The 22,343-nt window shown below is 40.5% G+C and overlaps 4 protein-coding genes across 6 annotated transcripts; 1 reads left to right on the forward strand and 3 right to left on the reverse strand.

Annotated features, from left to right (window-relative positions):
• Positions 1–241: 241 nt before the first annotated feature.
• On the reverse strand, positions 242–3,467 carry LOC137889016 (small cell adhesion glycoprotein-like). 2 transcript variants are annotated; one of them, XM_068732576.1, is made up of 6 exons: positions 3,241–3,467; positions 2,855–2,895; positions 1,495–1,554; positions 1,279–1,338; positions 1,094–1,138; positions 242–999 (listed from the first exon to the last, which is right to left on the reverse strand). In XM_068732576.1, the coding sequence occupies exons 2-6, from the start codon at positions 2,859–2,861 to the stop codon at positions 827–829; spliced, it is 345 nt and encodes a 114-aa protein (XP_068588677.1). In that variant the 5' UTR covers positions 2,862–2,895; positions 3,241–3,467; the 3' UTR covers positions 242–826. The 2 variants fall into 2 exon arrangements, with proteins under 2 accessions (XP_068588677.1, XP_068588676.1); XM_068732575.1 differs by lacking the exons at positions 1,495–1,554; positions 2,855–2,895; positions 3,241–3,467 and having other exon boundaries at positions 1,279–1,475.
• A 1,607-nt stretch (positions 3,468–5,074) lies between these two features.
• Positions 5,075–11,757, reverse strand: bin2a (bridging integrator 2a). 2 transcript variants are annotated; one of them, XM_068732885.1, is made up of 13 exons: positions 11,479–11,757; positions 8,896–9,003; positions 8,713–8,793; positions 8,406–8,460; positions 8,232–8,326; positions 7,965–8,060; positions 7,388–7,495; positions 7,210–7,295; positions 7,046–7,121; positions 6,878–6,960; positions 5,921–6,533; positions 5,759–5,828; positions 5,075–5,669 (listed from the first exon to the last, which is right to left on the reverse strand). In XM_068732885.1, the coding sequence occupies exons 2-12, from the start codon at positions 8,977–8,979 to the stop codon at positions 5,775–5,777; spliced, it is 1,431 nt and encodes a 476-aa protein (XP_068588986.1). In that variant the 5' UTR covers positions 8,980–9,003; positions 11,479–11,757; the 3' UTR covers positions 5,075–5,669; positions 5,759–5,774. The 2 variants fall into 2 exon arrangements, with proteins under 2 accessions (XP_068588986.1, XP_068588985.1); XM_068732884.1 differs by having other exon boundaries at positions 11,528–11,756.
• On the forward strand, positions 10,344–13,160 carry si:ch211-210c8.6 (uncharacterized). The gene is made up of 5 exons (XM_068732887.1): positions 10,344–10,652; positions 11,834–11,939; positions 12,187–12,293; positions 12,507–12,679; positions 12,768–13,160. The coding sequence occupies exons 1-5, from the start codon at positions 10,493–10,495 to the stop codon at positions 13,044–13,046; spliced, it is 825 nt and encodes a 274-aa protein (XP_068588988.1). The 5' UTR covers positions 10,344–10,492; the 3' UTR covers positions 13,047–13,160.
• Positions 13,161–13,482: 322 nt separating this feature from the next.
• racgap1 (Rac GTPase activating protein 1) lies at positions 13,483–21,487 on the reverse strand. The gene is made up of 17 exons (XM_068732994.1): positions 21,350–21,487; positions 20,863–20,968; positions 20,555–20,757; positions 20,291–20,433; positions 19,991–20,060; positions 19,848–19,901; positions 19,664–19,741; positions 19,416–19,533; positions 18,774–18,916; positions 18,389–18,553; positions 18,191–18,286; positions 17,618–17,816; positions 17,246–17,351; positions 16,370–16,502; positions 15,287–15,413; positions 15,067–15,166; positions 13,483–14,453 (listed from the first exon to the last, which is right to left on the reverse strand). Exons 2-17 carry the CDS (start codon positions 20,945–20,947, stop codon positions 14,378–14,380), a joined length of 1,896 nt encoding a protein of 631 aa, XP_068589095.1. The 5' UTR covers positions 20,948–20,968; positions 21,350–21,487; the 3' UTR covers positions 13,483–14,377.
• Between the last annotated feature and the right edge of the window lie 856 nt (positions 21,488–22,343).

Raw genomic sequence — 22,343 nt, forward strand, 5'->3', positions numbered from 1 at the left:
CACATCGTAATCATTTGATACTGTTTATGGTTATCTATTGGAAATTTATGTCCAATATGTTGTCAGCTAATTTACCCGACAACGTCAACAAAAAACATCTGCTTCTTAACGGTGTGTTTTTGTGCAGGACTTTAGTATGGGATCATTGACCACCGATTCAAAGTCAGGTTATGGGTTCATGAATTTGACTTTTTTTGAAACACATTAAACATCACTGCAAGCTGTCACACTGTAAAATGGCTCTAGTCCAAAAACAAGTTTTATTGCCTTCCACATTTAACCGTGTCTCGCAATGAATAAAAAAAACAGTTACAACAAATGTTTAGGCCGTCCTGAACAGAGGACGCTGCTTTTAACTAGCTTATAAAAAGCATTGCATAGGAAAAACTACAATTTTACAAGCAAATCAATATAAAGGTAACTTATCTCCCCAACGGCTTCATAACACGTCTTGTAAGAGGTTTTGGAAACATGGCTGATAAATAGTGTAGCGGAGTGTTTACTGATCATGTAACTGACACACTAACAATCTTTTTTTCATGCATAGCTCTGCTAACCTAAACACACCTGTTGTCACCTGCTCCTCATCCTTCAATATTCACTCAGTGTAACAATCTTATCTTTGGTTTTGCTTGTGCGCCTCCGTGTTTTTCATAACACACATCTTAAAACACGTTTTGTTTTTTTTTCCTCTGCCTGCCCCCCCCCCCCCCCCCCTCCCCGTGTGCAGAAAGTCACGGCCTTCCCTCAAAAACACAGATGCATAGAAAAACAAAAACAGTCCTATTTGTTATCAGTCCTCCACAGAGCCTCGCCTCGACCTGGTTCATATGAAGTATTCCTTCTTTTCGCTCACAGCCTGGTTGTTCTGCTGGTCCTCGGGGTCCTCCCCCGGAGCCGGCTCCCCCGTCGTCCTGTAGTCTCCTTTGTTGTGGCAGAGATACCGGTAAAGCAGGAAGGCCAAAGCAGCTACTGTCAGCAGGATGACGACAACGACCACTGGGAAGAATGAGGCAAAAAAACATATTAGCTTTAAATGCCGCTTTAAAACATCACCAGGAGAAAAAGTTCAGGTTGAAGTGCGACCGATTACCTGCTACAACTGCGTCTGAGCTGGCGGGGGCTGCTGTCGTTACCACTGAGGAGGGGAAATACAACATGTATCAGAGTTAATTTGATTGTTTTACTTTGCAGAAGGGGGAAGTAGTGTGTTTCCAGGAGGCTGGTTTATGTGCCATAAATAGAAATTGAAATAAAATATAACAGTGTAGGAGTTACCCTGAATCATGGTGGTGTCTGCTTCCGGGGGAAGTGTTGTTAAAAGCCCCATATCTGATGCTGGACGAAAACACAAGCATGACATGCATCGATAAAACAGCACAAAGTCTACGGTCATCATATCAGGATACATGTGGGCTGCAACTCAAGAGATTTGAAGCCAAAGTGAGTTCATATTATAAATAGAAAATAAAAAATAAAAAACTGTGTACTCACCCTTTGTCGCATTTGTGTTTATGTACGTGGAGAGTGTTGACGAAAGAGCCGTTTCGAAACCTGGAAGGTTAAAAGAATGTGTTAAAAATGTCACAGGGGGGCTATCTTCAGCACACAGGCTGCTGGTGGAGAGTTATGTAACCGCATAGCTGCCGGCCGAGGAGGGGATATGTAGTGTGGCGACACGGTAATCTGGTTATTAAGGACTGGCACTGAAACAAACCTGTCAACCTCTTTGTTTCCTCTCTGATGCAACGACTTAAATCACAGAGCACAGCGGTGATGGAAATACTGGGTGCATTTAAAATGAGTAAAAGTAACAAAGCAAAAGTTATAAAACACACAGAACAAGTCCTGCATTTCAAATTCTACTACAATGGAAGTACAAAAGTATTTTCAGATAAAAGGCTCTATAATGTGTGAAATTCCTGCTTTTCTTGGCCATAAATTCATCTAGATGGAATATTTTGTGGTTTGGACTTCTTGGTCGAACAAAAGAAGACATCAGATGGCGTCACCTTTGGCTCGGGTTTATTGTAATATATTGTTCATTGTTTTATAGACTAAATGATTAGTTAGTTGCAGCCATGATCAGCAACAGTACTTAAAGTATCAAAAGTAAAAGTATGCATTAGGCTACAGAAAGGCACCAATCAGAGTGTTAGGTTATATTATTGGATTAGTATTACTGGCCGAGGTGGAGCCGGTCTTAACTAAACAAAACAAACCGTTGGGTAAATTGTCTATGACAACATATCATTTTATAAGATGATCAACCACTTTGTTTGTATGAACCGAACCTGCAAAGTGACTACAGTACATCTCAGCTTTCAGAGGAATGTAGTGTTGGGCTGCAACTACTGATTGGTTTATCAATTGAGCCGTAGATTATTTTTGAGATGTGTTGATTAATCCTCGAGCACAAATTGACATCATCCAATGTCTTTGTCTTTTTTTTTTCAATCAACAGTTCAAACCCCCAAAATATTTAGTTTACAAATGTAAAACCAGGAAAAACAGCAGTTACATTTGAGAAACTGAGCATCAAATGTCTGTCACCTTTTTTTCTTAAAGATTCCTAAAAATCGTAAAATTCCTCTATGAAAATAGTTCCCGATTAACTTCCGATCAACGTATCGATTAACAGTTATCGTTAATCAAATGGTAGTATTAAGCAGCATGCAATTAAAACACTACAGAATAGTACAACAACCTCAATAGTTTTACTCTACTAAGCATAGCACTTTTATTGTTATTTTATTTTGAAAATATCAAGAAGTATCAATTTTGTCATAGCAGCACAACAAATAAGAGACATACAAGCACTTAAATACAATTGATTTTAGAAAGGTGGACTTACTATTCATGATTAGTGGCAGTTAACTCACTGGCTGACTTTACCTGAGAAAGAAACACATAGAATCAATTAAATAAACGACCACATGTCTCACTAACATTTCCGCAAACGTCGTCAAGAAACCATGTCGGACATCTGTTTAACTCACATGGAAACTAACCGGTCAACAGCTACTCGACCGCTGTAACCGACGTGCTGACTCTTTGTCCAACATTTTAAAAAAGGGACAAACAAAACTTCTCCGTCCTGATTAAGTTAGTTCACTTAACACAATGTCCCCCTCGAAGAAAAATACAAACTACGTCCAGGCTACGCTCTCAGGGGACGTACTTCTCACACTTAACAATCAGACATTGTTCATCACAGCTGTTGAGTGAGAGATCGCCTACCTGGCTGCGGAGGAGCAGATCCAAACAGCTGGCTTTAAAATCCAATTTTTGTTTCCCCTCTCAAGCTAACGTCAAGCTGGAGAACACTAAGGCACACCTTCTAACTTGAGTTTGACATTAAGCTGCCTGCGAGTCTGTTGAGGCGTCTGAAACTGCGTCTGTGAAATACAGTAAGCAGCTATACTTTTTCTCCTAGCACTCGTGAGTCATGCAGCGCACACACTCTCTCGGTTTCCGCCCCTCCCTTTCCTCCCCCCCCCCCCCCCCACAACCCCCCCCCCACAACCCCCCCCCCCACCCTCTCCGAGCCAAAGATCGTCTAATCGCGAGATGTGTGACTCCGAAGATAGACGTGTGAAACAGAGGAGAGAAGAGAGAAGTAGGAGGATGCTAGACAGCAAAGATATTTCTGATATTCACTTATTGTGACTGTCCATTCTATTGTCAAGTAATTTCGTCCATATATGTATGTATATACAAAATATTTATATATATATATATATATATATATATATATATATATATATATATATAATATATTTTTATATATATATATATATATATATATATATATATATATATATATATACAATATTTGTATCCTGATAAGCACAATATTTGTATCCTGATAAGCACAATATTTTTCTAAAAGGATGTGGTTGAATTCAAATGGAACTGAATGCTAAATGTCAGTACTTCAGCGAGAGTTAGTGTCGCACATTGAAGGACTTCCAGCGACCCTGAAATGGATAAGCGGTTTACGGATAATGGATGGATGAACATTGAAGGACTTGTGAGTGACAACATTTCATTAATTAATTTTTAAAAAAAAGGGTTGAAATCTGTGCAGCAGAGGGCCAGATACCGACTTTTGGTTCCCTTTAGCAACTTGCATCTTTCATTTGCTTTCATTCTTTTTTTAAAGGCTAGCAGTGGGGTGGATTTTCTATTTGGATTGAGCCACAACAAGCCATGTGAACTATGTCTTTATGAGACTCTTTTGTTAACAGTCCTGTTTGGGAATGGGGTGTTTCTTTTTCCACACCAAACTGGCTCAAACTAGCACTGTGCTGGTCGTATTTCAAGTCGCACCCGACATCCTTCCTGCATGGTAAACAACCATGTTTTTCAACCTCCTAAAGCTGACATAGCACTGGTGACATCATCAGGGTTATTTTGTCAGAGTTGACTAAAAGCTCCCTTTAGGGCTACAGGGGACAGTAACAGTGTTTCCACATGCAGAGTGATACTCCTCAAAAGTGGGTAAAATAATAATAATAAGTCACAAAGTCAGTCACATAAGATACGAGGATGCATAGATGTATATTGATACTGCTCATTCATAACACGAAGCAGCCTGTCAATCAAGAAAATCACGAAGTGGTTTCTGTGTCCTGATTCTGACTACCAAAATAAAACTCCTTGCTGTTCCAATTCAGGAAGTGAGAGACACCAGGGTTAGCTGACCATAAGAAATTTGAGGAAACTCACATCTAATGTCTTTTTCTAAGAATGAATTAAGCGAAAACACACATTTTCTTTCATTGAACTAATCTGGTAAAGACTGACCAATGATGGCCGGAGTATTCTCCACATTTTAGCTCTGGAATTTGGTTCAAATAACTTTTAAATATTAAAGATGAATGACTCTTAAGGCAGGAAGACTCTCTTAGCTTGTATGCAAATAAATGAATGCAAACTATTGCAAATTATGTTGGGTTCACAATGACAAAAAGCTGAGAAATGGGGGCTGAGTGAGAGCTCATTGTTTTTCACCCTATCATTTTATAATCTCTGTTGGCAGAGAAGCAACCACAGCAGTTGACACCTTAAATTCAAGTTAAACAAGACAGAAGGATTTATTGTGTACTCATTTCATATGAATTTATATATTTCATCAAATTAGTATAAATGTGATACAAAAAAAGCTAATTGTTCAGAATAACAAAATGATTCATCTTCACAGTGCACAACTAATTAACTGATTCCAGTTCTGTGAGTGAAAAAGATCAAATATACTTAGATGCAATTCAAATTAAAATGGAAATGAAATCCACAGCACATGTACATTTGTATACAGTGATAGTGTAGTCAGTAAGAACAATGTAAACCAGTTGGTGCATTTATGGTTGGTGCACATAAAATAGCTCTGAATTTCCTGTGGGGAAAAAAGTCTATTTATAATCTATACTTTTCAAAGGATACTTAAAATGAAACATGGCTGTTACAAAAAAATATGTCTTTACCCATAAAATGAACTGCACTGTATGTACAACTGATTTCAATAAAAGATAAATAAGAAAACTAACACCAACAAGTCGATGCACATGTCCATCATTCCTGAAATTAGAGTTGAACATTCCCGCGCGCCGCTGTCTCCACATTTCTTTTTCCTTGTGCAGCTGTTGACTTCAATCTCCTCCGCTTCTCTGTTTAAATAAACACAGGGCAGACATGAATACACGAAGAAGGTGGATGGAAACAATAAGATCGATAATAATGCATGAATCATACAAACCTTAAGTCTGAATACTTTAGACCTCTGTGCTTTTTGAGTCTGGAGATGCCTGTTTCTCTGCAGGAGCATCCTGAAAAGTCATGTGAAATACGAGTCATGACAAAAACACAGTGGTGAATAGAGGTCTGTGTCGCCATTGCTCAGCTCACTTAAATGACAAACCTTGTGAGGAAGGCTCGGGTCCTCGGTGTCAGAGTGCAACCCAGAAACTTCACCATTCTCCACTCCATGTGGTTTGGGGGCGTTGAGCTCCACCGGGCTGTCTTCTCTCTCTTCAATGTGCAGCGGGCCGTCGTCTGCTACAGACAGCTGAAGCTCCAAGCTCTCTGAATCCAAGGAGTTGTTCAGTTCAGAGCTGCTCTCACTTGGGGGATTTTTCTCACCGTCTCCCTTGTTATCAGATTCTGCGGGGGGCTTGGCCTCAGACTCCTCTTCTTTCGTGCCCTTCTCCTCTTCCACATCATTGCCGTCCTCTCCAGACTTATGCTCATTTCCAGCTGCGGCGTCTTCCTGTGCAGGAGAACTGTGGACCTCACTGTGGGTCGACCCCGCGTCCAGGTCCCTGGACTCGGAATTGAGGCTCTCCGAAACGGATGATTGCGGTGAGACGACGAGAGTGCTGCTCTCTCTGGACAAAGTGCTGTGGCGAGGCTTTTCCGGGGACCTGAAACTAAACCTCTGGCCAGGTCTAGGACTATAGCTCTTGTGAAACTCAGAGAAGCTGGCTTTCCAGGCCTTAGGGGACGTCAGAGATCGTCTCTTCAGGGAGCCATACCTGAAATATTTTGTAATATGAGACAAAAATCCCCAAATTCAGACTTTAACTTATTAAAAGTATTCATCCCAAAAAAATTAATCTATCAGAAAACACTTTATCTCTATAAAAAACATTACAGTAAATAGTCTAGCTTTGGGCCCATAATGCTGTTTAACCCCAAAAACATGTGAAATATTGACATTAATTGCTTTTTGGAGCTGCAAAAAACAACCCATCAGTTTGTGATGCTGAGAAGGAACTTTGTAAGTTTAAGTTTAGCAGAGCTTCAGTTGTCATGAGTAGATGATATAACTTTTTATTGTCATTCAAAATGTTTTAAAAGCTGAAAAGAAAAAAGTTACCGTTGCATTCCCTTCAAAGCAAACATTTTGTCGGGGTGCTGAGCCTGCAGCTCCTTTATCACATTCTGCAGCTCAAGGTTGAGCTGAAATAGGACAGAATTGGTCAAATACAAAATAAAAAAACATAACAATGTATATTGTTTGCCTGCTAACTTAAGAAAAACGAACCGTGCTCATTTCCTTGTAGAAGATGTCTCTTAAATTGGATACAGCTGAGAAGACTGTCACAAAGCATCCAACACGGCTGAGAAAGAAAAATAAAACCAAAATGTAAAACGTGTGTATATGCTTATATTTCATAAGATGATGAACAAAGAAATATTCTAGCAAACCTGTCAAAGAGCACCGGCAGCTCTTCTTTTAACTCAAAGTTGATCCCTTCGTAGACACTTTTAGCAGCATTCATCTCTTCCTTTGCCTTCAGAGTGAAACAAATGTAAGTACACTTTTGGGCAAATGAAGGACGAAATGCACAGTTAAAAAAGAGATCTGCATGTTATTATCAATAACCTTGTTGATCTTGACATCATCCCTCTTCTTAGCAGTCTGCAGTGCCTCCAGGTGGTGAAGGGAAGAGTCGTAGTCGACCAATTTTCTTCCTCTCTTGGCTACTTTCTCCTACAGATTGGAAAAGATTGGCATGCTTTTACTATTAATACGTACTGCAGCTGCCCTTAAAAAGCACGTACTGTTGCATGCAGTAGATATTTAATGTAGGATGTACTACGTTCTAACATTGCACCTGTAGCTTTGACGCCCTTGCTCATAAATCAGCTACATAAAGGATTGTGGGTCAGAATAGACAGAAAAGCATGCAGGCTTGCATACTGCACAATATCACCAGATGCAGCAGCACATCCTGGTAGTTTTGGCTTAGAAATACGTTGTATTGGGACTCACAAAATCTTTATCTGGCATACTAAATGGTAGTATGGGTATTGGAACACACAGATGGTGTGTGTGTGTGTGTGTGTGTGTGTGTGTGTGTGTGTGTCTTTGTAGGGTTTTGCGTGTTGTGCTCTCAGGCCTTTTGTCTGTCTGCGTATTCACGTCTGTTTGCTTGCATGCTTGCTTTCTCTCGTCTTACCCTGACATCTGGGAATTGGCTCACGTAGGACTCCATGGTGCGTACGGCCTGATCCAATAGCTTCACCTCGAGGTCATTCCACAGGAGGTCCTCCCCCTTATTAAAAGGCATAGGATAAATATTGCATTAATTATGTATGAAGAGAGGGAGAAAGAAAGGGTTTTGGTTCACCTATAAGCTATGTGTGAATCCTGTTGCTTTTGTCCTTGTAAAACACACAAAGGTGCCGTGGTAGAGCTGTATTCCATCGCTGATGATTGTACTGACCTCTACAATGGATCCTAAATCTTCCTCTCCAGCCCAGTCAGTTTCGTAAGCATCAAACAGAGACTGGGAAAGGCGTCTTGAAGCTTCGCGCATGTCTGTAAAAAGCAAACTCGTCCGTGTGAGACCTGCAGAGGACACAAATCTACAACATGTACAAGCAAAAAGCATCTTCACCTCTAACTGAATTAATGTAGTTCCTCAGGTCCTTGTACATTCGGTTCCCATCAGTCTGCGAATAGACAAGAGGGTTTGATTTATTGTCAGTCTTTAGATTTATGAATTTCCTTGTGTTTGGTTCTCTGAGTATAAATCATCCCAGTGTTTACATACACAGTAGAGAGAGCAGTGGAAATATATTTGTGATAACTGAAAGTCTCTTTTTTTCAATTGTTCAAACATTGTTAATCTACTTTATTGTCCAAAGCAAACACAGAAAGTAACTCAATGTTTCCTTTATCTCGTTGAGCAGGGGAATGATTACCTGTTGGTCATTAAACTGTTGGAAACAATGTTCAAAGTGGTCATCTCTGCTCTCCACCGTCTTCCCCAACTTTTGCAGTACCTGTAGAAAAAAAAAAAAGCACGTACCTCAAAGCCACAGCTACCGCATGGTAATACCTTCTTTCTCTTGCTCTTTGGGGAACAGAAACGTGCAGACGGTTACCTTTTCTTTGCTTCTGCTCAGCTGTCTTTGGACTTTTTTCGCAAAGTCACCAGTGCCGCCCTTTGGACTCGTGCTCTCGGCCATATTTTGACTTGGCTGTGTTTGTTCCTGAACGATGAAAGGAAACAGAGAAGAAAGAATTGTCATCACATATTTAACCAAATTAAGACAAAGTATTATTGTACTTTTAAATACTATATCATGGTTTCTTTCTATTTTTATTAAATGTATTTCCCATTATTATTGTGTATGTACATATTTATTATACTACACATGTATAGCATTATATACTTGTATTACTACTGGATTTCTTTTTGCACAAATATTTATGCTCAGTTCTTTTTTTATAGTCCAAGATATTGTGAGTGATGTATACAGGTTTTTTTAATGCTACCACCTCACTCTATTTGTCTACCTCTGTGCTGCTGTAGTACTTTACTCTTATGGGTTTTTCATAGGAGTATTTATAAGAGTACTTAAACTTAATGATATCGGATGAGATGGAAAACATGGGGAGAGTGAGGCATAACTGAATATCCTCTTTATATTCACCTCAGTGAGCAAAGCAGCAAGAGAAGTCCTCATGTCGCTGGGGCTCTGGAGGCCTCTCAGCAGTGTTGGAAAAAGTATTCAGATGCTATACTCAAGTAAAAGTACCACAATATAAGAATACTCCTTTACAAGTATTGCAATGTCCTGCATTCTAAGCTTTACTCCAGTATAACTTGGTTTTGTCAAAGTATAAGTACTCATTATACAGCAGAATTGCAAATTTCAGAGTTGTATCATATATATTTATGTTACTTCTCCTTTCATAAGTATGCAAATATGTGTATAGCAGTAGGTGCTTTTCAGATTAAGATTTTTACAAACAAAACACAATAATCTTATAAAATATGATTTATTAATACATTATACTCTCTAATAGTATATAGAGTCATTCAAATGAGCTCCACCTTGACCAACTACAACAATAAAATGCCGTTAACAAATCTATGCATAAGTAATAATCCAGTATCATTTTATTTAATATTAGGACAACGGCTATTTTTTTTTGCTAATAATAATATTTTTTTTACTCAAGTAACACTTTTAATGCAGGGATTTTGCTTTTTACTTTTACTTGTAATGGAGTATTTTTACGATGAGATATTAATACTTTTACTCCTGAATAACATTACTGAGTAAGAACAATTTAAACCTCTTCTGTTAATTTATGGAGCGATGGAATTTAAAAAATGAAATAAATGACTTGATGAATATGCCAAAGGTAAATACATAAAGAACCAAATAAAAACAGAAATATCACATTTCATAAATGAATCATTGCCCACATTTATTTTGATATTGCTTTAGGTACATTTGATTGCATATTCATTTTTTAATCGAGTCATTTAATTATTTCTTGGTATATTCCATCCTCTATACTCAGTGACCCAAGGACGCTCCCTCTGCCTCAGCTGTGGAACCGCGTTAATCCTCTGACAACTACAACACCCAGAGTTCCCCGCGTTCAAGCCACTCCCATGAGCAGAATGGCAGCGGTGAACTTTAACCAGAGTGTTTGTATTTCTGCTGGTGTCGGAGGAGTGGCCCTATGATCAATTCCGCCCAGATTCACGCGCTGCTCGCCGACCTGCAGGACCTGATCATGGGGAGCACGCTGGTCAAATGCGCCGCTACCGACCTGGGCATCCAGTGGGCCGGCTGGGCTTTGTCTGCAGCCTTCAGAACCGAGAAGTTTTATGATTTGGCAGGTAATGAAAAAAACAATACCAACAACTGGCGAACATTTCTCCTTTGTGAATGTTGATTTGCTGCCTTGGTCAGAATGGTTTTGCAGCCTGACTTGTTATTCAGGACAGTTGAATTGGTGTAAACTCGACTCGACAGAGAAGCGAATCACATTTAAGCGGACTATACGGAGGTTAAACAACTATTATAATTCAACTGTGTGAGTGGTTTGCTTTTAAAACTGCGCGTTTTTCTTTTGCACTTAAAAATGTAACTGTAACCATTATGAAAGCTGTGTTATCTAAAGCAGCTTTGTTGTGAAACAGCCAGAGAGCTCCTCCTTCATGCTAAGAAGCGACATGCATATCCAATCAGCTTAACGTAGCTGGTCCTGTGTCACTGCAGGGCCGCACAGAGACGTCACGGGGCCCCCAATTATTATTTTTTTTTTTTTATGTGGGGCCCAATGAAGAATGGACACAAGTCTGTCTCCCCACAAGTGATTACTGGTATCTGGTCTCACTTTTGCATTATTAAAAACTCAAAACATTAATCAAGTGAGAATTACTGATTCAATTCTTGGTTTATTAATTTCCTCTAGAGCATTGGTTTTCAAAAGTTTTCACAGCAAAACCCCCATTTAGTAAAAATGTTTCCCATCACTGCTCTAGAGCAGAAACCAGAAGTCTATTAATATAGTTATCAGTTTTAATAAGGTGATTGTCACTCGTGACAAGTTCTCAGCTTAGAAAGTTAAGTGTACGAGCAGTGACGAAGTTAGAGGTGACTGCAGGCTTCCAACCAGATAATTATCAAATCATTTGTTACGCGTAGAACAGTGCAGCTTACCTGTCAACAACAATGACTTGATTTCTTTATAATTTCACAAATGAATCACCTTGACACTTGTCTTTGACTCGTCCTCTTCTTGATCTCCGCTCTGCGCTGCGCTCCCGGATATTTTACCCTTGAACTTTGGAACCAATTGTCTGCAGGATCCTGGGTAAAATATTTATCGGACACGCCTTACTGTGCAACAAGTGGAGCCATCCGCCATGCCCATGTCCCAAACGCCCTGAGTCTGCAGCTTGTGTCTCTCTCTCTCTCTCTCTCTCTCTCTCTCTCTCTCTCTCTCTCTCTCTCTCTCTCTCTCTCTCTCTCTCTCTCTCTCTCTCTCTCTCTCTCTCTCTCTCTCTTCTCCCAGGATCTGGCACATTTATACTACTTGCCCACCTGAGTCGTGTCTGGGGAGGAGCCAGTCATGTCCGCCAGAAGGTGCAGACTGGGTTGGTGACAGCATGGGGACTCAGGTAAGTTAGGCAGCGTTGCCCCCCCCCCCCCCCTCCATTGTTAAACACAGTGTCACCCCCTGCACATTTTGATTAAAACTCAGAGGAATACCGTTATATTGTCATTATTACCTACAGAGTTTTGTGTAAGTTACGGAGGGTCCTTGGTGAGTTCAGAGGAGGAACTAATGAACGTGAGACCTTCGTCAGGTTAATGAATAATCCCTTTGGTTAATGTGCATGGACGTTAACCATGTCCTCTCTGCAGGCTGGGGACATTCCTCTTCATGCGGATCTTGAAGGACGGTCATGATCGCAGGTTCAACAATGTCAGAGACAGCCCAGGGACTTTCTTTATATACTGGACTGTGCAAGGTACTTGAAGTGATGCAGAAGCATTCCTCTCATTGCCATAGTCCTTAACCAACTCAGCACCCAAGTTGCCTTGTATAAATCACGGTCTAGTTTCTAGCTCTCAGTATGCTTGTTTTCTATGAAGGAACTGTTTGTTGCTGTAAGTTGAACGCATTTAGTTTGTGGTGGTATTAAGGCAAGGCTGGTTGAAGATGATTCATTTTTTCCCCCTAGCCTTGTGGGTATTTATGACCCTCCTGCCCACCCTCATGCTGAACAGCGAGAAGCGTGACGTACCTCTGGGAACGAGGGACTACATTGGCTGGACTGTATGGGGCCTCGGCTTTGCCACTGAAGCTATTGCTGACCAGCAGAAATGGCTTTTCAAGAGAAACCCAGATAATACTGTAAGTTAACAGACCTGGTGTTGTGCAAGCCTTAATGCATCGTTCACGGTGTGTAACTGCGATCAAATGTATTTTTTTGTGGCTCCAGGGGAAATTCATCCAGAGTGGACTGTGGGCTTACAGCAGACATCCAAACTATTTTGGGGAGATCCTGCAGTGGTCAGGGCTCTGGCTCTCAGCCTCGTCAGCGATGGAGGGGCCCCAGTACCTGAGCGTGGTGTCGCCTCTCTTCGTCTGGTTCCTGCTACGCTTCGTCAGCGGCATCCCCATCCTGGAGAAGCAGGCCGTGAGGAAGTGGGGATCTGACCCAGGCTTCCAGGACTACGTCAAGAACACTCCTCTTCTCTGGCCATGGCCTAGATTTTGATATTACATTTTCTCAACTGCTGTACCAATAAATGCCTCACAAAATGAATGTATATGCACATTTGTCATAAAGTGTCCCGTTATTTTTGGAAAATAAACACACACCTTTACATAACAGGCTTTTTGTGAGAGATTTCTTTGTGGCGTGTCATGACTAAGTGCGTCGTGGTGAAGACTAAAATGCTTCTTTTGTTTTACAGGTTAAGCATTTCTACAATAAAATGGCTGTTAAGATTCTCATGCAAGCTGTTAGACTAACAAGTGTCTTAAATTGGTAATTTGACAAACTGAAACCACCAAGCTCTCTGTATGTTTTATCAAAACTTAACCTGGATCATAGAAACCTTCTTTACACCCTCTAACATTTGGATTCAGGAAACTAGGGAAACATTTGACAAAAGACACACAAGACATTTTTGTTAAGGTTAGAACTGTATTTTAAAAGTTACATGAATTTTAAAGCATGAACTCGTGTACAAAATTTGTGCCAATAGTTAATCAAATAATGCCACGACAACTTAACTGGCTAATCTTACAAAGTAATTGCCTCTTGCGTGGGACTGCTCATAAGCATCCACCCAGAGTACAAACATTACACAGAGCAATAAACAGAAGTGAAATTATCTGGCAGAGGTTACAGCCTGTGACATAAACCAGTCATCATTCCTGATCACTGGCAGTGCTAAACAACTGCAAGTGACGATATTAAAGTTATGTCCCTGTTCTCAGGAGATTAATGCCAATTAACTATAACCTCACAACCTCAAGCTGGTCGAAGATCCATATTAACATCTTAGAACTACTGGTTTGTAGTATGAAAAGGAAAGAAACATTTACATTTCTCTGGAGGATGAAGGCAAAAGAAATAGAATACAAACATGAAAAAAAAACAACTTAAAAGATAATGTTACCATCAGTCACACATTCAGTTACAACCTAGAGTGAAATGCTTGAGAATCAGTTATTCAACTTCTGAGTGACACATGAGTTGAAAAACTGTCTAAAGAAATGACTGAATTTAGAAGCAGGTCACAATAAAACTGTGCATATACAGTACAGTACATTCTCATGTGTGAAGAGGTGAAAGTAGAATGCCTTGTTAAAATATTAGCTCTAAAGACACACCAGTGTGCATAGATAGGAAAACCTATTTGGTTAAAAAAAATCTTTTACAAACGCGTAAAATCACAGAAATACAACTCTGACTATTGTGAAACACTAAAAAACGATTATAAGAACACTTGGAGATCGGAGGAGCGGTACCATAATATATGTTCTGCATGAATGCAAAAACCCATTTGTTGGTTGTTATCGTCGTGCAGCTGCTTTGGATTATTTAAGGAGTGGAGATGCAAAGAATTTTCCTTGACGAGAAAATCCGACTGCTGATTTGCTCTTGCTCCCAAATCTGCAACAAAGAGCGCACAAAATGGCATTAAATTGAATTAGGAGTAAATAAATCAGTCAATGAAAGATAATGAGATATTGTACAGTAGATTAAAGTCTATGCAAGATGATTTAATACCTTTGTTAAACAGTTGAATCAGCAGCACACAACAGTCGTTCTAGAGGTAATTGTAAGATCATTGGGCCTCATGTAAGAATAATTTAGGTTTAATTTGCAATATTAATAGTTTATAGAATAAAAGATTGATACTTGGCGTCAGTGTATCGGTACAATATTGCCACGGGAAAAAAATATCGATAATATGCTGTAGCGTAGCCCCCCGCCCCCAATTATATTAGCCTTTAATTCAAATTGCAGTCAGACAAGAATATGTCAACCTAATTATAGGCTTTTCAAACTCAACATTGCTTCAAAGTAACGAGTGAAAAACATTAGACTAATTGCATGACTCCATCGTAAATTGTGTTCCTACCAAAGAGAAAATTCCTAATACCAGAAAACAACTGAAAGCGTCACGTTCTCCTAAATCACTTGTACGAGCCACTTAAGAAGAAATTGTGCGAGTGGTTCTTGCGTGAGGCCCGTTGATGTGATGATGTGCTTGTGTGTTTACCTGGGTGTCAGACTGGACTTCATGCGCTGAGACAAGGAGCTGGAGGAGGGGGTTTTATTGAGCTGGTGTTCCGGAGTAGTCAGAGGTCCCAGCATGCTCACTGCAACAGTGCAAATATTACAATGATAAATCAACGAGCAAACAACTGTGCCCAGACTCCCAGGCAAACACTGCAGAAAAAAAAACAAACCACACAAAGCCTAGTCTAGTGAGCTCGTACTTCTCTCGGGGGTGGCATAGCAGTTTGCGTTCTCGATGATCAGGTGGTCCAAGTTAGTCGGATAGCTTTCCGCCATCACAAACTGGGCCCAGTAATCCACTGGCAGAGCCAACAGGCGCTCCACAACCTGAACACAGAGAGATTAGCAAGAATGCAAAAGATCAGGGTTATTTCAGTGTGTTGCCTCATCCTCTTCCAGCGCTAAGCTGAATGTGTGTGTAGATGCCCTGGGCAAGACAGAGGGGAATTACTGAAAGAGTTCATAGTACTGTGATGGTGTTCTGAAACGGAGGATTATATAGTATTTAGCTTGTTGGTGGTCTCTGTATGTTGTTTTGTTGTAGGTCAGCCACTTATTAAGGTGGGTTAAAAGAATGGATTTTTTAGTTAGTGTGATAATTAATAAACACAATAATTAGTTTTGTGTAAAAACAATCCTTTAAAAAATTAAAATGATATAATATATATATATATATATATATATATATATATATATATATAAAAATCTCATCTAGACTTTGCAGCTTGAGTTTTGTCTCACAGTAAACATTTTGATTGACAGAAAGGAAGTTATAATCCAAAAGCTTTTCAGGAAATTAGACCGTATTTGCGGTCTAAGCAGCAGCCATTGAATTAATTTACATTCTGTAATTAGCTCACTAATCAAACTTGTTAGTAATTGTCAGTGGCAGAGTCTGACACTCCTGCATTGCACTCAATAGCAGGAAACGATGCATGCGTGTGCAGCCACAGTGAGCCGCTAGATGAAGAGCTGAGCTCACAGAGTGACATCGCACAGCGGTTGCTGTACGATGTCATGACATGATGGAAAAAGGGCAGTTATTGACTGGCTTCTTTATCAAAACAAAAGCATGTTTGTTGGCTACACCGTTAACAGATACACCGTTTGTCTTTCTGTAAAGAAGCTGCTTAATAACAAGTGTTGGCTGCCCCCAGGGATTCTGGGACATGTACTACTGAACCGCACTTGCTGTTACAATCAGAACATTAAAGTTCTACATTATTATACGACTAAAGAAGAAACAGGACACGCAATAGACATGATGCATCACTCAGGCTTACCCCGGGTTGTCGTTTGGTATCCTGCAGCATCGTCATGGGATCAGGGTTGGGAACGGCGTGACCCACAATAGTTGGTCCAAACACTCGAGCCAAGTTACTGATGTTCATCTTAGTGTCCAAGCTGTCAGCAACTCTGAAAGATTTTAATAGACTCAATTATGTCTCTTTGGTAAATATGAAATACAATATACAACATTTAAAAGTGTATATTAGGCAACCATAGGCACATGACAGCTTAACCAACAGCAGCAAGTGGCGTCTGACTGGCTGGTACTTGTTGCCTTCTTCACAGAACTTGTTACAGTTATTAGTGATGAAAAGGATTGGTGGAAAGTTGCCATGGTTCATGATTTCAACTTAGGCGTGGATGTTTTCATAAGGATGGTAGCCTTCTTGTGTAGCGCTCCAATATACAATTATAATGTCCTAATTATGGGAGAAAAATGGTTCTGAAAAATGATGCTTTGCACATTGCCGATGTGGACGGAATAAAATTGCAGTTCTGAGATTTAAATTTTGATGTGGTGTCATGATCCTAATGTTGAAATAGCATACTGATTAACAAGAACATTTTGAAATGGCACCATGAATCAATAAGGTTTCAGACCCCTGGGTGAAATAAACAGAATAATTGCCCTGTGTGAAATAAGTTAATGAGACATCTCTGCCTAGAGCAATTCAACCCAATTAAATTCAGAGGACACAGTAAAATAATAAAGGTCAGTTACAGAGAGACTTCTGTGAATATCAGCAAATTTTAGCAATGAGTTTGTAGCAGGACCAACAAGGCATCAAAGCCCAATGAATGCTTTTGTTATCAGATGCATTGGGTTATGCATAGCTCCAATTAGGTATATTAGTATATTTAGTACTAACCTCTGAAGGTGAAGCACTAAGAAAGCCAGTGTGTCTCTGTTGGGCTGCGGCAGGTCACTGATTGTTTGGTACATCAGCGCTATGCTGTTGTCATCGTCTGAAACCTCTGAAAAGGAACAAAGGAAACCATTTTGTTAGCAGAGAGAGAGGCTGTGTGGATTTATTAACAATTTCAAAGCAAATGTATCCGATTCCAGTGTAAAAATAAGACTAAAAAAAGATTAACAAACTAGAAGATCAATTTCTTTTGTTCGTTCCAGACAAATCCATGCCTGAGGTTTCCATCACTTCTCAAAACAAATTGCAAAAACAAAGTAGAGGCACTGATGTTGGGTAAAACGGCATCTTTTCTAACACCAGTCACACACATACCGGCTGCCTCCATGAAAGTACGGTTGAGGCGGAAGGTGAGAAGAGGCTCCTTGAGGTTCCTCAGGAAGTCCTTGAGGAGGCCAGTGATGGCATTGATGTCGTCCACCTTGCTGAGCACGGGAACCGTTTTGCTGCGTAGGAACTTCTCCTTCAGGTCCTTCACTGTGCGATCCGCACCGGACAGACGGTAGAGTCCAGCCTGAGAGGAAGAAATACAATTATTCAAATCGGTGGGCATCGTTTTGGCTCGCTGGTTCCCTCTGCTTCCAGTTTGTGTGCTAAGCTAATTGTCTCCTGGCTCTAGCTCCGTACTCAGAGCTGGTATCAATCTTGAGAAAGTGAGACAGGAGCTAAACATAACATAGAAAGAAGAGACCATCAGCACAGTCATAAAGCAATCAAGAGATTTGGAGCAATTGGGAATTCAATCTCCCAGGAACAGATTGTCAAATCTTAGTTACAGCTGCCTGTAGCATCTTGAGGGAAAGACATTAAAAAGGAAACTACTGGGGTGTGAGGCTTTACTAACTTCCACATTTCTGCATGTTATGAGGACAGGAAAACACCACTCACCTCATGCAGGCCCCTTTGCTCGATCTCACTGATGCAGTGGACTACGAGAGGTGGAATCATGGGCGACGTGTCAGACACGTAGTCTGCAAGCACACCCTGGGAACAAATGAGAGATGGGGTAATCCGTCAGCACTGGGATGAAATTCCAGAGTGGAAGCAAACATGAGAGGAATCAGTGAAAAATGTTCTCACACACACCTCCCCAATTTTGACCGGCGTGGCGCCCATGTTGGGGATGCACGGCAGAGGGCAGCGCTCGCGACACTCGGGGTGAGAGACCACCCGGCAGTCACGGCACTTCAGTGCAATCTTGCCAAACTTGATCCTCTTTCCACAAGGTACGCACGATTCCGGCTTAATGACCTATAGAAAGACATTTAACATGATTTAGGACGCTGGTAAAGATTGTGGGTCAACAGCCACCTACATGTTCAGCTAACTCAAGAACTTATACTGCATAAACATGTTTCTGTGCAGACGTAAAAGCTTATAAGAGTAGATCAAACGTATTGGCCTTAAGGCAAAAATAGAGCCATAAAGTGATAGAATGTGCTTTTCTAGTCTGATTAAATGGCATTCGTACAGTTTTGGAGACAAACTCGTGAAGACGGACACTCCCGTGGCTCTGCGGAGTGCTGGGCGCCACTTTCCTTTCCGCCTCGGGGTTGCCAGGCTGCTTAAAGACGTCCTCAGACTGGACAGATTCAGAGTCCCACTCCATGGCAGCTGAGCAAGAGATAGAACATAAATACCAATGTGTTACCTGCCATGACCACTGCGGTTAGGAGAAGATATACTGTTGAATCACTGCTGCTGCATATTCAAGACACGCATAAAAAAATAATGAGAACATTGCAAATAACAGGTTGATGAGCAGTGTCCTCTGATTCGGTTTTATTTTGGCTGCAGCACAACAATGAGCCTAGATTTGTCAGTTCTTCTAAAACGGCTTAAAATGTAAAGCGTGCTTTTAATGGATTTTATCAAAGATTAACAAAAGAATTTCAGGCAGAGTGAAGACAACAAAAAAGAACAATAGAATTCTCCCAAACGAATTACTTATATATCAAGTTGTGTTTGAAGAATCACGTTAGCTGGATCAAAAATAAACACGGTCATTTGAACTGGCTCAAATTGTATTAGCCTGGATGAGTTGTGCCACATATGAAGAACGGGGCCCATCATAACCCAAGCTTACATTTTTTCTGTTATAAAGAAATCTTACCAGTCTTTCTCCTGCTGCGAGTCCAATAAGGAACACTCTCAATGGTAGAAACGGCCTCAACGGGTCCTCCATCCACAGGGACAGTCACTGTGGTCTTTGTAACAAGGGTCTCATTTACCTGTCACAAATGAATAATAAAAAAAGTCAGAATAACGACATACAACCAGACTATGCAAGTGCCCAACAGTACGTTGGGCACTTGCATAGTCTGGTTACAGGCGTGCTACAAAACATCTGCTTTTCCCTACCCTCTCTAAAGCTCTGCCTGTTGATCGAGACCGCTTGGAGGCAACCGGGGGACCGTCGACATGATTTCTCGAGGAGCGCTGAAATCAAGACAGCAGACATGACATCTGTATCTCCAGCGAACATGAAGCCAATCTTCCAAACACAAACGTTTAAAGAGAAACAGTGCACATGCACTCATCATACCCTCTTCTCTCTCTTCTTGAGTCGCACTGTCCTCACATTGGACGAGTCCCAGTCCTGTCACAGATCAAGCACATCAGAATCCTTTGATACAGTATATAATGTTAATTTAACTCTACATGATACTGAGAAGGGAAGTAACTTACGAGGGAGTCATCTGTTTTGTCGTAGCTGATATCTGACAATATGGAGGCGGACTCATCTATCCTAGTCAGTCTATCAGGAGCAACAGAAAGCATGTGTCAAGCCAGTCAGCAGCATTTCCCCGACACGCAGTATATTTACACTTGCCTCCACCAAAAGCATTTCTAAAAATTGTTTTGTTATTTCATCTTTAAAAAATCTAAATGGAAGTGCATTTGAAAGTGTGCTGGAAAGGTGCATTCATGTGATAAATAGATGACCAGAAACGTTGTACTTCAGCAACGGGTAACAGGGTTTATTACCTTCGGCTGGTATTCAGGCTGGCTGCTGCCTGGCAGTTTGTGTTCAGGAAGGCGAGAGCTGAGCGCTGCTCTGCACTCAGCTGGATGCTGTTGGAGGATCCCTCACTAATCAGGAGGTCCCGGATCAGCTGAATTTGACGGTCCTGTAATATGGAAATGCAAGCAAAGCACAAATGAGAGACTCCTTGAACCAGGTGAATTACCAGCAGACTAAAATCAACATGTGTAAAACAAAAACAAGGGTCTGCATTTGAGCCAACTTACCAACTTCTCACAGTCGGCCTCAGCCTTCTGTCTGCGCCTGATCTCGATATCGACTTGGTTGCGGGCGTGTTTCAGTTTGACCTCCAGGGATCCCCTCTCCGTCTCTGCTTTGGTGAGCACCTCCTTGCAGGAGCCCAGGTCTTGCTCGGCCCTCAGCCATTTGCGACGACAGTCATCAAAGTTTTGTGCCAACTGGATGAAGTCTGAGAAAGGAGGATGCACATAGTACCGTGACAGGCATCTGTGTAGGATCCTATGTCTCAAAGGATAGATAGTAAAGATAAACAAAAGAATCGTAAAGTGCTCACTTGGTTCAATATTCTCGTTGAGAAGGTCAACTTGCGTCCTCAGCTGATCATATAAACCCTGGAGGCCCTGCACAGCAGTCTGCATGATGGTCTATAACTGAAGACCCTTCAAAGAGAGACATTAGGAACAGTTCATTCATAGAACAGGGGTTGCGGTTCTGTTTAGATTGGGCTGGTGTGTGGCTCATTTGCAACGTAGCAAGCGTTAAGTTAAGACATCTGAGGAATTGTTAAGAGGAAATGAGAGTTATTATCAGACATAATGGCAACGATAACAATGCACACAAATATAAATTAGCCGCCACAGGCTCATTTAAATACCACAAGTTATTCCTCATTTGCCAATGCGTTTAGTGCAGCTGCCTCCTGTTGTTTCTGTTCTAGCTAGTTTAGCATTTTCAACTGTAACGTTATTACGGAAAAACAACACGACGGTTATTTTTTTAGCTCACATGTTAGCAAAAATTAGCTAGCAACAGTTACCTACCGATTCGGTACTGGAGAAAGGTTGAACCGCAAAACCCTGTCGGTGGTGTTTAACGCAGAAATGCTGTTTCTTTTTCGTTTTTTAGCGACCACCTCGTCGTACCTTTGTCCACATTCTTCCGCAGCTACAACTGCAATGAGCGCGTTGCATTTCAAATTTCGCCGCTAGCCAATGAGCGATGACCACTGCGCGCATGTCAAGAACTTCCGTGGGCGTATTTTTCGAAATAAAATAGCCGTAACGGTCGCTCGTTAGCACCACAGAAAAGGCATAAACATGCAGAATAAAGAGTACCAGAAATATCACGAATATTAAACGTTAGTTTGGTTTGGAAATACAATGTTATAAATTAGCCAACAATCAAAGAAACAGACTGATACAAAATCAAAAAGCAGGAATCAGTGAGGAGAATAACGTTAGACTTCCGGTCACAACTTTCAAAATACGTTCCAAATTGGCGAATAAACGGTTATTTCTGTGGAAAAATAACGACTTTGCAGAAGCTGTAAGCTATTACACACAGTTACGTTGATAATAACGGTATGCTGTGGCTGAGAGGTAATGTGCTGCATCTGTAGCACCGCAGAAGCCTTACAAACTTTATCATAAAAACTTTATCATAAAAACGTTATCATAATTACCACCATATTACTATTTTTGGTCAATCCAACTCTACAGCTACATGACAAGACATTAACAGAAGTGATTCATATTTGAATTTTTTTTTCATAATTTAAAAAACCACGATGTCAATCCATGGGTATCCATATATATATGTATATATATATATATATATATATATATATATATATATATATATATATATATATATATATATATATATTATACCCATGGATTAAAATATATATATTATATATAATGTATATATATATATATTATACCCATGGATACACTGGAAATGTGCATGACTATACGTTATATTGAAATACATCCAGCATGTCATGAAAGGTTCTTTAGAAATGAAGGCACTGCA

This window comes from Cebidichthys violaceus, unplaced genomic scaffold, assembly GCF_023349555.1.
Source record: "Cebidichthys violaceus isolate CVI_PGR_0920_01 unplaced genomic scaffold, fCebVio1.0.p SCAF_6, whole genome shotgun sequence".
Classification (NCBI taxonomy): Eukaryota; Metazoa; Chordata; class Actinopteri; order Perciformes; family Stichaeidae; genus Cebidichthys; species Cebidichthys violaceus.

Excerpts from the sequence above, each read along its gene's own strand:
- LOC137889016 (XM_068732575.1), bottom strand. The coding sequence starts at position 1,411 with ATGTATCCTGATATGATGACCGTAGACTTTGTGCTGTTTTATCGATGC. Across the intron at positions 1,139-1,278 it reads AGACACCACCATGATTCAGG|TGGTAACGACAGCAGCCCCC; the intron begins GTAACTCCTACA and ends TCCCCTCCTCAG. Across the intron at positions 1,000-1,093 it reads CTCAGACGCAGTTGTAGCAG|TGGTCGTTGTCGTCATCCTG; the intron begins GTAATCGGTCGC and ends CATTCTTCCCAG.
- bin2a (XM_068732885.1), bottom strand. The coding sequence starts at position 8,979 with ATGGCCGAGAGCACGAGTCCAAAGGGCGGCACTGGTGACTTTGCGAAA. Across the intron at positions 8,061-8,231 it reads ATTTAGGATCCATTGTAGAG|GGGGAGGACCTCCTGTGGAA; the intron begins GTCAGTACAATC and ends CCTTTTAATAAG. Across the intron at positions 7,122-7,209 it reads CTGCCGGTGCTCTTTGACAG|CCGTGTTGGATGCTTTGTGA; the intron begins GTTTGCTAGAAT and ends TTTCTTTCTCAG.
- si:ch211-210c8.6 (XM_068732887.1), top strand. The coding sequence starts at position 10,493 with ATGATCAATTCCGCCCAGATTCACGCGCTGCTCGCCGACCTGCAGGAC. Across the intron at positions 12,294-12,506 it reads TATATACTGGACTGTGCAAG|CCTTGTGGGTATTTATGACC; the intron begins GTACTTGAAGTG and ends TTTTCCCCCTAG. Across the intron at positions 12,680-12,767 it reads AGAGAAACCCAGATAATACT|GGGAAATTCATCCAGAGTGG; the intron begins GTAAGTTAACAG and ends TTGTGGCTCCAG.
- racgap1 (XM_068732994.1), bottom strand. The coding sequence starts at position 20,947 with ATGCAGACTGCTGTGCAGGGCCTCCAGGGTTTATATGATCAGCTGAGG. Across the intron at positions 20,061-20,290 it reads AGCCTGAATACCAGCCGAAG|ACTGACTAGGATAGATGAGT; the intron begins GTAATAAACCCT and ends TGCTCCTGATAG. Across the intron at positions 19,742-19,847 it reads TCAAGAAGAGAGAGAAGAGG|CGCTCCTCGAGAAATCATGT; the intron begins GTATGATGAGTG and ends TCTTGATTTCAG.